The sequence below is a fragment of the Lipophrys pholis genome, assembly GCF_963383615.2.
Source record: "Lipophrys pholis genome assembly, chromosome: 4".
NCBI classification, from domain to species: Eukaryota; Metazoa; Chordata; class Actinopteri; order Blenniiformes; family Blenniidae; genus Lipophrys; species Lipophrys pholis.
Genome location: NC_137637.1, coordinates 9,299,006 through 9,311,351, shown reverse-complemented (window position 1 = coordinate 9,311,351; position 12,346 = coordinate 9,299,006). Strand labels below are relative to the sequence as shown.

The following is a 12,346-nucleotide window of genomic DNA, read 5'->3' as shown; positions in this document are numbered from 1 at the left end:
AACATACTCATAACTTGTTTATTCAGTCAGAACTGCTCAGATTTAAGGATCTCGTAAACTATAATACATTAATATTTCTATATGAAGTGTTCCACAAATTATTACCCACTAATGTACAACATTTCTTTACAACTCGTGAGAGAGTTCGTAATCGGAGAAGATATGGAGATTTTAACACTGCCGATACTTCGATCCACTTAGTAAAGTTTATGTGTCTGTATGTGGAGTAAAACTGAGTACAAATCAAGCAATGTCAATCTATTCACATATTTAAACTGTATATAAACATCAGGTCTGGTCTCAATATAGAGAGGGTGGGTCTTAATTTAATATGAATACGCTGACTACTATTGTTGATATGTGTTTTTTGTTTTCTTACCATTGTTGGTATTTTGTTGATTACCATTACTGGTATGTGTTATTTATTTTATTGCTGTATGATTTATTCAATAATGTGTACAGATGATTGCCATTCAGTTTTGAATCCATACTTACAGAAAAATGGAAGATGTAACTGTGACGTTCATTATGTAAATATTAATTGAAAATGGGGGTGGAATTAAGTAAGTTTTCTTCTTCCTACTCCCTTTCAGGCAAAACTGGAGCTTTCTTTCTTTCCTCTTCCAGTTCACATTTTATGTGAAATCTGAACAGTTGTTTTTGCCTGAAATAAATGAATGAATTAAAAAATAAATAAATCAAGTGGAACTATTGAATATTGGTTAAGGGGTATAATGTGATAAGTTTTACTTCTTCCTACCCCTTTTTCAGGCACATTAATTAAATATATGAGGTATATGCATGTGTGTCTATGTTTATAAGTGTTTGAGTATACTAAAATATAGATCTATTTTCACTGAATATTATTACATAAGTTATGATTTATTTATAATATCATCAAAGGGTGTATACATATATATTAATTTGTATGTGTATATATACTGACTATATGGATATTGGTAAGTATGTGATTGTACACAAGTGAAGCGCCATATGCCTGAAATGAATTAATTTAAAAAAAAAAAAGAATTTTAAATCTATAGTTTGTTCTGATTGATAACTTGCCTAATGTCGTGTTTTTTACATACAGGTTTATAAGATAATCATATTATTTTTCAACTTATTAAAATATCTGTGTAGTGCACTATCTGCTTCTGCATCATATATTTGTGTGTGTGTGTGTGTGTGTGTGTGTGTGTGTGTGTGTGTGTGTGTGTGTGTGTGTGTGTGTGTGTGTGTGTGTGTGTGTGTGTGTGTGTGTGTGTGTGTGTGTGTGTGTTACCTATCATATATAACAAATCAGAACATTCTATTATTGTTTAGTCCACTCTGAACATTAAAATACACCAAAGCCTGTGTCCTGTATCAGAACTCCATCTATGACGTTTGCAGGAAAGAAAAGCAGGTGAAAATCAGTTCAGTATTCAGCAACTTCTGATTGATTAACAGCGATGACATGACTTTTCTCCTGTCATGTCACAGTCCGCAGATGTTTTCCGCTGGGTTTTTGTTTTTGTGTGGGTGTGTGTGTGTGTGTGTGTGTGTGTGTGTGTGTGTGTGTGTGTGAGCATAGGTGGAGCGGATGTAGTAGGACGCACACCTGAAACCGATGAGTGAGGCCAGTATTTAGGAACCGGGATTCCAGGCTCTCATCACCCCGCCATGTTCATGTTCACCCCGCGGTACCTTGACTCGGCCCCTCGAGTTTCTTGTGAAAGTTTGTTACTTCGTGTTTAAAGATACTTGGAGTTATCTAACCTTTATTTTCCTCTCCTGTGCAGTCCCCGTGTGCGCCGCTTTGTCCTGCAGGGAAGATCGCTTCCCCGTGACGCCCACCTCCGCTTCCACGCCTCTCCGAGGATTACCGCTCCACTGGAAAAACCACTTAATAAATACTTTCCTCGTCCTGTCGACGCTTGAATCCTTCACACCACCACACTTGACATGTCAAACAGATTAGACTGAGTGGAGCGGGCGACTGGACCAAACACTGGACCAAACGGACGACTTCTGCACATAAACACATAAACCACTATATATAACTCTAGTTTTATAGGTCTATGGCCCCGCTCCGCCTGCTTCTACCTTCTGCAGCTCGACCGGAGCTTGTAGTCCGTGATTGTTGTGGTTATTAGATGACATAGTGGACCACGTTTTTGTTTTTTTAGATCGGCGGGGTGATCGGCTGAATTTGCCGATTCCCGATCACTCACAAATCACCAATATCGGCCCCGATCCAATATCTACCGATATGATCGGTATGATGTGTCTCCGTTATGCATAAAAAATCCAATCCCTGGGAGGTAAAGAAATCCTTAAGATTAAAGGTCTTGTTGGCTAGAGATCTAGTAATAACCACAGCCATCCGAACTGGGACTGGGACTCCAATAGGGAATCGCGGTCGATTGGGCGTCTACTCTTTACAATGTCAATGATTGAGCCTCTTTTCCTTAGCCTGACCGTTTTCCAATTCTTAGAACGCCAGCGCGTACTCGTATACGTCTTGAGTAACGACTTGCAGGGCGTCCTCGGAAGTGCGGCTCTCCTCCGGTATCTCTTGCCAAATGCATTAAGGGTAATTTCTCTTCCAAAGCCTGCACAGGTCCGTGTGAATGCATCCTCAATAAAGTGGGTGGAGTGAGGACACATCCGGGTATTCCATGTGTACTCGGTGAGAAACGACCTAAGAATTGGAACAGTACTTGGTCTCCCACTGATGACGTTTCACGGGTACACAAGAACAGAAGTATGGACAAGTATGGTATCGGAAAAAACGTTCCTTATCACTTAAACACTTCCGGGGTTAAGGAAAATAGATAGGAAAGGAGATAGGAGGGACTATTCTAAGGAGGAGTACTAAGGCCAATGAAGAAAAACAAAATTGGAAGGCTTAAAAAAAACAAATCTCATGCGCTTCAGAAAAAAAAAGTCGAAAATCAAAGTCGAGATTTTTTTTTTTTGGAGGTTAAAAAAAAAATCTTCATGTGTAACGAGGTCTATACAAAACTGCAAAAATAAACTCAGGATCTGGGATCACCACAGTTAACTAGTGATGTCCTGGTTTGAGGGTAAGATAATGTATTAAAGAATAATTAGTTAATTGTCAGTCTTAGGCAGTAGAAAAGGAGTGACTTCACACAGAGAGTAATTCACAGACACAAATCATACTTTTCTATAACAACATCATTATTTTCAAAATGCATACACACTTCAATTTTCACCTTTTTGTTATAAAAAAAACCCCAATATTAACCTCTGGCCAGAGTTCATGTTTTTGCTGCAGCTTTAGCTCGGTTCCAATGTCACTTTCTTTTTTTTTTGGTTCTTCCCGTCGCAAATAACAGAACGACCTTACTGGCGAGAGAGAAATGGAAATCCAAGTCGGTCGTCCACACAGTCATGGTCACGCTTTGTCCTTCATGTTGGATGGGATGAGGAAGCAACGTATGGGCGTACAGCTGGAGCCACGAGATCTTGCGGAGGATCCACTGGTCCAGCGCCACCAGAGGAACTCTGAGCACCGCGGCGGCTCACAGCTCTACCTGGGATGAGTCCAAAAAGAAAAAGAAAACAGCCGCCAGAGGAGAGTCAGCCGATCGGACGAAGGCAAGGGGTTAGTCGTGCTGGCTAACAGTAGAGCTACCGCCCGTCTCGGTCTTCGCTCGTTAGGCCAACAAGTAACCTCGAGCTCAAATCACTCCACCTCTGTAAAGGTTGGTTACTCGGTGTTCCGCAAGTTATCATGCTGATAGCTTGTCAAGGGGGAACAAAACCAACAAACTCTCGACACTTTCATAACTATTCCGCTCACTCGCATCCCAAACTCCTTCTACCTTCTCTCTCTCACTCTCCCGCTCCACTAAGAGGACGTTACCAAAAAGCGCTTACAACTGTCGTAAACTGTCAAAAAAAATGCCTCAAATACATAATGAAAAAAAAATTATGAAATCCTTAATATTTCCCATGCTCGTCAGATTACACTATTCAAATGAGCTTTTTTCATTTGTTTTTTTAAACTTACACATTATTTTTAATGATTTCTCAATGGTAACACTTATTTTAGGCACCCAATTTTTAGGTGGGTTACAAATGCACTCCAGAAAAAGTCGAGTTGTTTTTTTTCACAGAGAAAAAAAAAAGTTATTTTTACAAAGTTCGTCCATTCACATGCCAGCGCCTGTGACTGCTTCAAAATGCATCACAGGCAGTTTAATAAAGTGGTGAAAAGATGCTTCAGAACAGGATTTAGCTCATAAACACAGCGCAGTTATAAGTATTAGGACTTTGCAGAGACAGTGCAGCCTACAGATCTGCTTACATTCGTCGACTACAAAGGACAAAGGCACAGTGCTTACAAAATGTGTTCTTATTAATCAAGGAAATCCTGTGTAAAATCACAAGTCTATAAGCAGTAAGCAACCCGATATAGTGAGAATTAAGTGATTTAATGTGATTTCACATCTATGTCCAAATGATGAGGGATGGACAGACGTCTCTCCGTGAAAAAAAAAATATCGACTTTGATTTTCGACTTTTTCTGAAGCGCACGAAAGTTGTTTTTTTTTTTTTTTTTTAGCCTCCGAATTTTTTTTTCCTTCAGTGGCCCTAATACTCTTCCGTACTTCCGTACTATTCGGATATACCAAATGACACATGTGCGTCCTCTCCTGTTCCCTGTCGTAGAGCACGTCTATCACTAGATGGCGGTAGACAACAGACTATGTCCTCCGTAAAGTAGAATCTTGTTATAATGCAGAGGTTGGAAACAAGGGGTATCCAAGCTCGGTCCTGGAGGGCCGGCGTCCTGCAGGGTTGAGCTCTCTCCCAGTTGCAACACACCTGATTGCAAGGAAGGGCTCGTTATTGGGCTTTTTCACAACCTTGGTGATGACATCATCCTTAGATTCAGGTATGCTGAAGCAGGGAGAGAACTAAAACATGCAGGCCCTCCATGACCAAGTTTGGACACCCCTGTTGTTAACAGTTCATACATTATAATACTGACAATCCTCTGTTGTAGATTAAATTTAAAATATCCGTTATCATGTCCTTAAACAGTTTTATAACGAGTCAGATTACTATCTCCCTTTCTGAGACTCTTTTTTCTTATGCAGGTAGTTGTTTCTATTTCATTAAAACTCAAAGTTTAATCCAAACACGTTTTTAATCTGTATATTTGGAGTGTTTCTTAATCGTATGCTTCTATGATATGTAATTAGTCATTTTAGTGACGTTTTATAGATGGGCGCGTTTTGAATTAGTGGGTGTTTTGGCACGGGCGGTGATTGTCCTCTCCAAGCTGAACAGCCATTGGCACGGGCGGTGCTTGTCCGCTCCACGCTGAACAGCCATTAAGTTGAGCGGTGTACGCCGTGACGCAGATGTAACACACGCCGAGCAAAGGTTTGGCGCGGTTGGGTGAGGAGAGCAGACTCGCGCTGCAGACGGCGGACGGTGAGGAGACGTAGTCACACCGCCGAGTCTCTTTATAACTATTCCCCTCCTAGAGGAAGAAAAGAAAGACACGTTATCGGGTTTATTTGAGGACTTGTATCTCCTCCACTCGTCCTCCAGTTGTCGGCGCTTGCCCGTGTGCAGGCGGACGTAAATTCCTTGAAAATGCCTCCCGTCGAGAATGACACCGGGAGGGAGCTCAGGTCTCGAATACAGACGCTCATCGACTCCAACCAAGTGATCGTGTTCAGTAAGAGCTACTGTCCGTACAGTCTGCAGGTGAGGGGATTTATTGTTCTCTTTTGGAAGTTTGTATGTATTTGAGGGAAGACCGTGTTTATGACGCCGGTGGGAAACTTCCATCTCCCCGGGCAGAGTGACGGGCTCCGTCTAAGTGCTGGTCCGTCTGGTGTTTCGGGTTCACTGGTTGCGCTGTTAACTGGTGACCGACTTCCTTAGCGTTCTTTGTTGCTGCTGGTAACAACAGATTAAAAAAAATCCTTTGTTGTCCTGCGAACGCCGTTTAACTACTATTTACAATAAAGTTTTGAAGTGTTTCTGAGTTTTATTTTAACATCTGCCGTCACGATGGACGCTAAAGAAAGTGGGTCACTTGGTAAAAGGGAAACCACTTCATTTCGAAACAGCGGTTCACTTCAAGCTCCAAACAGTTTTTATTCCGCAGTTTGGGTTTTCTTTCGGTCGTGAAAAACTTCAAGTCACGTTTCTGGCAGAATTAACGAAATAAATGACGTTTAATGGGTTCGGGTGAATTTTACAACACTATCTTACATAATTTGTCCTTAACACAATGCTTGTCAAACTGAGAGGCGGGCCCCCTGTAGGAGGCGCCAGAGAATGATTAGAGCGAATAATTTAGTTGTTTAGACAACATCGGCGCTCGTAGCCACAGAAAATGCAACTTTTAAAAAACGTTTCCTAGGGTGGAACTTTTTGAATATGCTCCATCTCCATGGAAACGAGTGGAAATGCAACTATCTGGAAACACTTCGTCTCCACGTAGATGGTAGAAAGACTGCTACTGCGCATGCGCAAAACGGTCATAGTAAATTGTTCTTCTGCATATCCTTAGTAGATCGACAATAACAACTAGAGATGTCCGGATCAGATCGGTAGATATCGGATCGGGGCCGATATTGGTGATTTGTGAGTGATTGGGAATCGGCAAATCCAGCCGATCTAAAAAAAAAAAACCCGCAGTCCGCAACGTCACCTAACCACAACAATCATGGACTACAAGCTCCGGTCAAGCTGCAGAAGTTAGAAGCAGGCGGAGCGGGGCCATAGACCTATAAAACTAGAGTTATATATACGTGGTTTATGTGTAGAAGTCTACTTCTACATTTCTATGTGGTCTGTCTTCTTCTGTTTTTTTTATTGTGTTTGGTGAGTCACAGCGCTCCTAAAGGCCTGGCATGTGTACTACATGCCCTGAAGCCTCGTGTTGAGCCGTGTTCATAGTGAGGTGTGGACGGTTTTTTGGGAGAAGGCCAGGGAGAACAAAGATTTTTTTTTTTCCTTGTCTAAAGAAAAAGCCGCACCGAAGCAGCAAACTCGGTGCGGCTTTAAAATAAAGAATTTATTTTAAAAAAAAAGGATAAGTACCCACAGGGGAGCGATATGGTGAAGAAAATAACCCAGAAGGTTACGCTAGTTTGAAGAGAGACTGGGATATTCTGAATAAGTTTGTGAGAGAACTATGTTCAGACTACTTTTGTCAGACAGGTTTTACCACTTTGAAGTGGAATTAAGTGTTTATAATTCACATTGAAATGTAAATGTTTTGTGACAATTCAGGTCAAACCTCTCATACTGCTAGTTAAACTGAAATTTATTACACAAAGAAGTTACATTGTAGTGTAAGAGCTTTTATGTTTAAGTCATTCTGACAAGAATTTTGATTCAATAAGTGAGTTTTACAATAATTTCTAGCTAAACAAAGCTTCTGCCAATAGTGCTTTTAGCTTCAGACATCTTAGTTGCTCCAAAAATAGACTGTTGAGTATCTTTGCAATAGCAATGTAGGTATCGGATCGGGAAAGTATCGGTATTGGCCAATACTCAATTCTGAAAAATCGGATCGGTATCTGGAGCAAAAAAGTGTGATCGGGACATCCCTAACAACAACGTTTGCCTCCAGAGTGTCATGACCCCCAGTCCATATTCTCCTGGACATGGTAGTTTTATAGTTGACAGTCACTGTAACAACAATCCAATTTGGTCGTCTGTCCATACGAATGTCTGTGTACTCCAATTGTTAATGTTTATAGCGTTCTCTGCGTGCATGTGTGCGGTTTCACTGCAAAAACCGCCTATAGCACCCACTAGTGGACCAACATGGTAACTACATGTGTATCTCTAAAGTTTGGGCATCTGTCAACAGTTAGGGTGGCTAATAATTCAAACCTTTTCATGTTAAAGAACCTTGTTTTGATCAAATTGTAAACAATATGATCAAGTTTAGTGACTACATGTATTGGATGTAATGGGAACTTATTATGGATTAGAAACTGATCTGTCTCTTTTGTGTGTCTGTAGGTGAAAGACTTGTTCAGAGAGCTGAAAGTGGAGTGTAACGTGGTGGAGCTGGATCTCATCGGTAAGACTGCTTCAGTTATACAGACACATCAAAATATTTTAGCTTGATCATTAGTGTCAGACCCAAATATATTGCAGCTGATTGTAAAGTCGCTGTATGTATGTGTTAAGGCAAATCGACCCGTAAAACAGTAATTGGTTGCTTTATCTGTCTGTGATGACAAAATTGTGTTATTAGAAACTGATAAAATAGAAGTTGTGGTTAGATTGAAATGAAAGTGGAAGCATAAAGTAGCCTTCAACAATCACAATGTTTCACGTGTTGCTGCGTCTCTGAAGATAATCTGTGAAATCTAAGCCTCTTTTAAATTTAGCAGAGTCACTGTGAGCCGTGTTACCTTTAAAATCAATGTGCACTGACTTGACTTCCCTTTCCAAACGATTTGTTTGCCGACCCGTGCTTGTATGCCGTCGTCTTCCTTTGCTGGAAAACACCTGAGTCACTCCCTGAATGTGGCTCCATGCGATATTGCTCTTATCTTTAACGTCTCACTCCGCCTCACTATCATGTCCTTTTTCACCTGGATAAGTTTTCAGTTGAAGTTTGACAGAGTTAGTCATCAGTTACAGTTACTTTAGTCATAACCGGAATTTTTTTCACAACAGCGAAACCAGTCAGGCTGTTTATTTTTTATTGTTTGAAACCGTTTCGACAAAGAAGAATGTGAGATTGTGTAATATTAAAATAGTGAAGAGTTGTATGGTGTGAATTCAGTGCTAAAATCACAAGCACATAAGAACTGTAAACGCGCACAGTTAAGACCACTCTCGGACAGGCATTGCATAGATGGTCCTGTAATCCCCACTCCTTGTGATTGGCCACTTTAAGCGTCACTGTTCTCCGGTCAGAGGTACATTAGGGGTTATCATGGCTGAGCAAGTAAGTCTTGCATAGTTATCACTCAAATTTCATTAGGGTCTGAGCACTGTCGGTGCATAGGACAAGGTCAAGAGGAACAAAAACACTCTCTTACGGCCGTACTGAAAACTCAACAGGAAGTCGGATATTTGGAGGAGTTTTTCTGTGAATTTTTCCAAAACTTTACAAATTTTCCAGAGCAAACTTGTCCCAGGGGGAAACTCCAATCTATTTCAACTTGGGCTCCTTTGATAAAAGGGGTTGAAGAGCAAAAGTTATCACAATCTCTCTTAAAAGTTTTATGGCGTGGCCGTGACCATGCCACAAAGTTTGTTTCACCGTGAAACAGGAAGTGCAGTGTAAATCTGCCTCATATTTGACATCTTCTCTCACAGTCCGGTCCACATCACAACCATATCAGTGTTTTCTCTCGGATTCTTTTCAGCAGCGGGGGCAGGCTCTCGTGAGCAGTGGGGTTGGGGATCTGTAGTTTACTGACCTTAGTACTTGAATCATTTGGGCAGCAACCAGTGCTGGTCAAATATATGTTTTTTGTTATTACTATACAAGTAAACATAAAATAAAAATAAAGAAATGGAGCCCAAAAAAAAGAAAGGTTAACCCACACACACACAAACAAACACCTCAAAATTGGGAAAAGATAGGCTTTAAATGGTGCATTCTAATGCATTGTGGACGACGAAAAACTACATTGTGACGTAAAATATTGTAGTAGTATTGTAGACTACTTGATATTGAACGAACCAAATAATATATTATGGAAGAAACATACTTATTTAAAAGCACATAACTGAACCGGTGTAAAGATGTATACAATATGTATATAATATATACAAAGAGGTATACGAAATAAATACTAAATGAAATTTGACTTCAGGAGCCACATACAGTTCAGTTTCATCTTGAGTGTGCTGGACTGGTAAATATTGCTCTAATAACATTTAAATTTACACTTGAAAGTTTTGCCTTGTTTTGGTCACAGTGTCTGTGATGAAATTGTCTATAATTTGGCAAGATCACACAATTACTACTGGAAATGAATACAATCTCAATATAAAGTAAATTTTAATGAAACATTCTGCTACAAAATACAATGAAATGTAAAAAAAAAACAACCCTCCTATATAGCCTATATAACCGCTTTGTTTGGTGGTTTGTGGGGCCGAATTGGAGCTTTTTGCAGCCGGTTTTAGCCCGCGGGCCTTATGTTTTTTGACTCCCTGTGTAAAGTGAAACTTACAAATCACAGCAGCATCATGCTGCAAGAGGCTGTCCACTCATTAAGGTGTGTTAACAGTTAAAACCTCTTCGTTCACGACCATGTGTGAGCTCTTACCGGGTCCCCTCGTCCGAGGTTTGACTGTACATATTTTAGACGACTTTGAGCTGCGCACAATTTTTTCGGCCGTCTTTTTCAAAAATTGACCGTACAAATAACGGTTGACGACTGGCTGCCTTAAACTCTGCTGCTACTTAAACTGGCTTTAGCAGCCAAAATACTCATCCCCCTATTGAAGGGGTCGCGATTTTCCCGACTCAGTGAGTGCAGGACTCTGCTGTGAAGGTGGAGACTTGCAGCGGTGGAGTATTTGTGTCAATTAAAGAAGAAGAAAATAAGACATTTAAAGGAGTGGTGGCGAGGATTTAGGAATGGCGACCCACCACTATTAAATGAATGTAGATGAAACACTACATATGATGACTCAGTCGTAAAGCCATTTGAAGGCGTGGCAATGGTCAAGAACGCCATGGAACAGGAGATGTAATGTAAATAGACTGAATGTGATCAGATTGGCCTCAAATTTGATACGTTGCATCAGAGTCCGCCCCTGATCACAACCCTATGATGACTCTTAATCATAACGCCATTTGAGGGCGTGGCTCTGACAATCTTCGCCATGAAACAGGAAGTGCATTGTAAATAGACTGAACGTGATCAGATTGACCTCAAATTTGATATGCTGCATCAGAGTCCGGTCCTCGTCACAGCCATACAACAATTACAACCATAATTGTTCAACGCTGCTTGCAGTAAAAGTGAACCAAATAGAATGCAACTGGTACCACTGGAAGAGGAGGAAAAAACAAAGAAAATGACACCAAAACCATTCAGCCATCTTAACAAATAAGGAATTTATTGGCAAAAGAAGTTTATGAATTAGTGCAATTTTATTAAAGGTAATTGGTGCACAAATCTGTGACCGAAAACAGAACTTTTTACATAAAAATACTTGTAGTTTCTTTAATAATCAAGATATTTCAATGAAACTCTCAGGGAAGGTGTAGCTCTTTATACACTTTAATCTGAATGAATAAGGAAATATTTTTTAAGTTTGTTCTTGGTCTGAAATAAATTTGATAGTACTAAAATTGGAGCTGCCACACCCTACTACCATACTACTACATACTACCTACTACCACACCATATGTATTCTAAGAGTCGCTTTTTATCCTTATATACATGTTTTTAATAACATGGTAAATATGTCATGTATTTTTAATATATTGGTCAATAACAAATCAAATCCTGTCCGTTTCTCCTCCTCTTCCTCTTCCTGCTCAGTCAACTTTTATTCTGAACCATAAAAAGTTATGAAACTTCGAGAGTGCTCTCAAAAATACGTCATTCCACCTTTCAAAAGCGTCACTTAATTCGTTGAAGTTGTTTTTATGTGTTGAAGTCGAGTTAGTTTTAATACTTTCTGGTGATGGAAGTGAAAATGGCGGACGACGAGGAGTTTCTCGACTATGTAATTCCAGGGAATCCTGAGGAATTACGCGACACCATCCAATTAAAGTGCATATTTTCCGGGTAAGACGCTGCGCGTCACTCTCCAAAATGCTCTCCAATTAGTTATTATCAATGTAGCGTCATTCTAATTTGATCTCGTATTCATTTCTTCTTAAATGATTTCATATAATTGTAATAATTGTTGTTTTTGGAAAAAAAAATTTTTCCCGGTATTTACCGCAAAAACAAAGAATTATCAGTAATTAATGGACACAGTTCTTGTTTAACAGATACAGCAATTGTGTTAATTATTCTGTATCTTTTCACTTCACTGGAGCCACTTTAGGTGATTCTACAATAGCACAATTATGTTTCACTAAATTAATTTTTATTGACAATATTGTCAAAGCATACAAGAAACTGCAAACAGTACATGCAGATTTTTGTATTTATTCTTACGTATCGAAGTTGAACAGTTACTGGCCAGACATTGAACAACATGCTCATATTTTCTTCATATTAACACAAATTAATAACAAATCTACATATTGATTAATGACCATTGGGCCAAATACGTCTTCTGCTTCTCTGTGTATGACTCATACTCCATAGAATCGTCAATTTAATCAGCAATTTTCATTTTTCCATGACGAGCTGGAGTA

At 39.8% G+C, this 12,346-nt stretch overlaps 1 protein-coding gene across 4 annotated transcripts in view; it reads left to right on the top strand.

The window, feature by feature from the left end:
- Window positions 1–5,312: 5,312 nt before the first annotated feature.
- Window positions 5,313–12,346, top strand: part of txnrd3 (thioredoxin reductase 3) — a 29,515-nt gene continuing 22,481 nt past the window's right edge. For 2 of the 4 annotated variants that reach the window (XM_080461642.1, XM_080461641.1), the window contains exons 1-2: window positions 5,430–5,526; window positions 8,021–8,074. Coding sequence is in view for 2 of the 4 variants with exons in the window: in XM_080461640.1 (XP_080317766.1) it covers window positions 5,620–5,733; window positions 8,014–8,074 (175 nt within the window). In the remaining 2 variants the exon portion in view is untranslated. Of the gene's footprint in view, window positions 5,734–8,013; window positions 8,075–12,346 lie in introns of all 4 variants that reach the window. The other 2 variants (XM_080461640.1, XM_080461639.1) reach the window with 2 other exon arrangements.